This window comes from Calidris pugnax, unplaced genomic scaffold (genome assembly GCF_001431845.1).
Source record: "Calidris pugnax isolate Ruff unplaced genomic scaffold, ASM143184v1 scaffold273, whole genome shotgun sequence".
Classification (NCBI taxonomy): Eukaryota; Metazoa; Chordata; class Aves; order Charadriiformes; family Scolopacidae; genus Calidris; species Calidris pugnax.
In genome coordinates this window covers 14,326,002-14,330,719 of record NW_015094508.1, presented here as the reverse complement: position 1 = coordinate 14,330,719, position 4,718 = coordinate 14,326,002, and the positions used below count along the sequence as shown (strand labels likewise).

Below are 4,718 nucleotides of genomic sequence, written 5' to 3'. Positions count from 1 at the left end.
GTGGAGAAGGCGGGTGGCGCGGGAAGGGGCTCCCCGGCGGGGAGGCGGCGGATGCGGGCCTCCTTCCCCCCCTGCCCCTGGGCGGGTGCCATGGCCGCCGGCCGTTGTGGCGGTGGGGGGCGGCGGGCCTGGGCCGGCGGAGGGCGAGCCGGCCGCCCAAGGTCAGTCAGTGGCCGCGGGCTATAAATAGCGGCAGGAGGGAAGCGGGACCGCTGCCGTGTGGGCCGGGCCGGCGGGGAGCGATGGGCCGTGAGCGGCGACGGGACGAGGCGGGAGGGGAGGGGACGGGGACGGGACGGCGCGTTAGTGGCTGGCGGGATTTCAGGCCAATAGCCTTTCCCTCCGCCGGCGGCCACCTGCCAGGCAGGGCGGCCCTGCCAAGTCCCCCGTGGGCCTGCCCCGAGCCCCCCTGGGCCGCCGTCCCTCTGGGGGTGACTCCCGTGGGAGCTGGGGTGTGAGTTGCTTGTCTGGTTCCTCGGGGCGCGGGCTTCAGAGCAGCGGTGTGAAGGGAAGGTGGCCTTGAGTCACTGAAATACGATCTCGAGGTCAGCCTGTAACGTGAGACTTGTCGCCTCAGTTTGGTAGCTGTCACGCTCGGCTTGAAAAAGAAGTTGATTTTCTTTTCTAGCTAGGAAGAAAAGGTGGGTAGAAATTATCATCTCATGGCTTCTGGCAGTCGACCAGACTTAAGCTGCTGAGTTTACATACCTTTTGTCTAGTGTCATTAATAACTTCTGTTGTTTTTACGTGTGCGGCAGGGATTCCATACGTGGCAAGGAGTCTGCTGTGAGGTCTGGGCAAAATGGCGAGCCTTCTGCGGATTGCTGTTAGCGGGTGCTCAACCCCTGTTTTTGGCAATGTGTTACCACCCAAGGTGCATTCTGCAAAGATGCCATGTTTGCGAATGTTTAGAACCCACCAGGTGCTCAACTCTCAGGCAGCTCCAAAGCCAGGTAAACTAATGAAACTATTGTAAACAATCGCTTGTTTTAAAATGTGAAGATAGCTTGAGTTTTTCTTTCAGATATGCATTAGTACAGAAATGACTGAAAATCAAAATAAGACTCTTAAATCATGTCAGCAGCATACTTGAGTCAGGTGCAGTGCAATTTTATACTGGTTTTAAAGGGCTAATATAGAAGATGTTTGTTATGATTACCTTGGATCCAAATAGCTTTTATGAGTGAAGATCAGAGCTCTGCCTGACAGCTTACTTGTAGGAAGCATTTCAACAAAAGCTTTTCATAGTTAAATCTCCCGCCCAAGGTCAGTCAGTGGCCGCGGGCTATAAATAGCGGCAGGAGGGAAGCGGGACCGCTGCCGTGTGGGCCGGGCCGGCGGGGAGCGATGGGCCGTGAGCGGCGACGGGACGAGGCGGGAGGGGAGGGGACGGGGACGGGACGGCGCGTTAGTGGCTGGCGGGATTTCAGGCCAATAGCCTTTCCCTCCGCCGGCGGCCACCTGCCAGGCAGGGCGGCCCTGCCAAGTCCCCCGTGGGCCTGCCCCGAGCCCCCCTGGGCCGCCGTCCCTCTGGGGGTGACTCCCGTGGGAGCTGGGGTGTGAGTTGCTTGTCTGGTTCCTCGGGGCGCGGGCTTCAGAGCAGCGGTGTGAAGGGAAGGTGGCCTTGAGTCACTGAAATACGATCTCGAGGTCAGCCTGTAACGTGAGACTTGTCGCCTCAGTTTGGTAGCTGTCACGCTCGGCTTGAAAAAGAAGTTGATTTTCTTTTCTAGCTAGGAAGAAAAGGTGGGTAGAAATTATCATCTCATGGCTTCTGGCAGTCGACCAGACTTAAGCTGCTGAGTTTACATACCTTTTGTCTAGTGTCATTAATAACTTCTGTTGTTTTTACGTGTGCGGCAGGGATTCCATACGTGGCAAGGAGTCTGCTGTGAGGTCTGGGCAAAATGGCGAGCCTTCTGCGGATTGCTGTTAGCGGGTGCTCAACCCCTGTTTTTGGCAATGTGTTACCACCCAAGGTGCATTCTGCAAAGATGCCATGTTTGCGAATGTTTAGAACCCACCAGGTGCTCAACTCTCAGGCAGCTCCAAAGCCAGGTAAACTAATGAAACTATTGTAAACAATCGCTTGTTTTAAAATGTGAAGATAGCTTGAGTTTTTCTTTCAGATATGCATTAGTACAGAAATGACTGAAAATCAAAATAAGACTCTTAAATCATGTCAGCAGCATACTTGAGTCAGGTGCAGTGCAATTTTATACTGGTTTTAAAGGGCTAATATAGAAGATGTTTGTTATGATTACCTTGGATCCAAATAGCTTTTATGAGTGAAGATCAGAGCTCTGCCTGACAGCTTACTTGTAGGAAGCATTTCAACAAAAGCTTTTCATAGTTAAATCTCTGCGTTTCCCATACATTTTGCTACTGCAACTCTTTGTGTGCAGGCAGGTGAAAATACAGCCCCCACAAAGACAGCATCTGCAAGCTTGACTATATATCGATGTAATTATCCCATCTTAAAAATCTCTTAACCTTGTTTAGGAAACTTTTGTGTTGTACCACCTTGAAGAACTTTTGATCTGCATCTTCATGTGTAGGGTTTGTTGGCATATTTGCACTAATTCAGTTTTAGAGCAGGTAACAGACAGGTTCAGGTATTTTCAGGGAAAAAAAAAAAACAAGAAGGGGATGAGGGCATCCTTGGTTCTAGTTTATGATGTGAGACTGGTATATGAAAATCAGAAGTGACATTTTTTGCTCTATTGTATCTTGTGCATAGACTGACAGCTCAGCTAGAAGACTGGAGCATACATAAAACTCTCTTAATGATATTTTTGCCCATTATCCTGCAATGGGTCATGTCTTCCTGAAGGAATTTGGAGACCTTGCTTCAGTGCAGATCTAGGGTCTTCCCAGTCTGCGACAGGTTAATGTGGAGTATTAGACTGATTGTACATATCATGTTCTGTTCTTCCCACCATACACAGTAGGTAACTGCATTAGATATTTTAGAGTATAAGAAAATTAGTGGTGTTTGTGAACAGAAGTGTCTGGTTGTGATAACACAGGACACAAGATTAGACTGTATAACTCCGAGAAGCCTTTGTTGGGTGGAATTTCCAGCAATGCTAACAGTGGCTGGAGCACTTCAAGGTCCTTTCAAATCGGTGAGCCAATGTTTTGGAGCCTCTGAAGAAATGTGGAGGAGGAGTTTCTTCACACTGAGGGCCCCTGATAATCTGTACTGCATGGCTTTTTACCGCAGTTGCACGGTGAAACCTGAATTTCTTTACTCTGACTGACAGCCCAGGGATCTAAGGTCTGTCAGAACTGATCAGGTAATAGTTTTGCCATCTTATGAATTGTGGTGCTCCAATTTTTATTTATTTTTTTTTTTTCCATATTAAATACTTGAATGAAAGAGACATCTGTCTGGTTTGGTATGGCAAATTGTCCCTTGGTTGGGAGTGTTAACCTGGGGTGTAGAAAACCAGGTTCTAAGCTCTTTCTCAAATGTCCCAGGTAAGTGCCCTTGTTGTTTGAGTTTGGATCATCTTTTTGTTTGACTTTGACCACAAATTTGATCATGGAACTGAAAGATCTCTTCAGCTTTACTGAAATAAGTATGCTCGTCTGTTTGTGTGTGTGCATTCATTTGTTTTAATGAATCATTTTTCAGAATTTTTTCCAAAAATTCAGATCAGAGAATTCTGATTAGTGTCATGGGTTCAAGCATTCATTGCTGTCCCTTCAGATCTGTCATGTGGAAGCTTTTATTTAAGGGCGAGTAGTATTCATGCAATGCAGTTATTTAATGCACAGAATTACAAGTCTGGTAAGTCTTTTGGTTGATAATTAAGCTGTCGCTTATAGTTCATTTTGGTAACATGAGATTTGTCATTGAGCAGAGGACAAATAAAGGATAAAATGGCCATTGAATGACAAATCAGTAGCAGTACTGTTGCCTGGTACACTTTTACAGCACTCTTGAATTGAAATTTTAGCAGCATATGAAATAACTACATTTTATTCTTAATTTTAGAAATTATCTTTGAATATAGTTACACTTGGTAAAATCACTGTAATACTAAGTAGTCTTTTTGAAAAGTCACAGTAGTTCTTCTTAAGCCTGTAGTTATTACTTCTGTTCTCTCTGATTAGCTTTAATTTAGTCCAGGATATGTTATGTACAAGAATAACAGCTGCATGAGGATTGAAGAGATGGTCAGTTGAACAGTGAACTTGGAGGATTGATACTTTTTGTACTGCTGTTTATTTTGCTGCTATTTTCTTTGTTTCTTAGAAACATGGGAATTTTCAAATAGGAGTAAACAAGTATTCCTGTAGCCTATCTTAGTCACTCAGTAGCACCAGTTGCTTCAGAAACAAATGCAAAACTTTCCCAAGCCCAAGCACCCAAAGGTGCTTACGGAGTGGCCAACTGAGGTTTCCAATACACTGCCAGATGGGTTTGTGCTACAGCTCTGACTTTTACCCCTCTCTGTCTTGGGATTTTTAACGTCCTTTTTATTTTGATGCTTCGTTCTTAAGATATCCTGTTTGTTCTCTAAATCTTGCAGAATTTTAAAATCCGTAACAGTTTATTGTCAGTTAATTCTCTAGATAAGCTGTGCGTTATTTGTAAACCATAGACGTTCTCGCTTAATTTCCATGGGGTTTTTGTATCTCCTTGCTTGTATAAGAAGAAGGATCAGGTGTTTGTTTAATCTTCTGTACCATTCTTTTTTTTTTTTTTT

At 45.7% G+C, this 4,718-nt stretch overlaps 1 protein-coding gene across 1 annotated transcript in view; it reads left to right on the top strand.

Moving 5' to 3' along the window:
- Positions 1-1,863: 1,863 nt before the first annotated feature.
- The window catches only part of NNT (nicotinamide nucleotide transhydrogenase), a 44,704-nt gene continuing 41,849 nt past the window's right edge, over positions 1,864-4,718 (top strand). Inside the window, exon 1 of the mRNA XM_014964901.1 lies at positions 1,864-2,058. Coding sequence (XP_014820387.1) covers positions 1,908-2,058 — 151 coding nt within the window. The 5' untranslated portion in view covers positions 1,864-1,907. The remainder of the gene's footprint in view (positions 2,059-4,718) is intronic.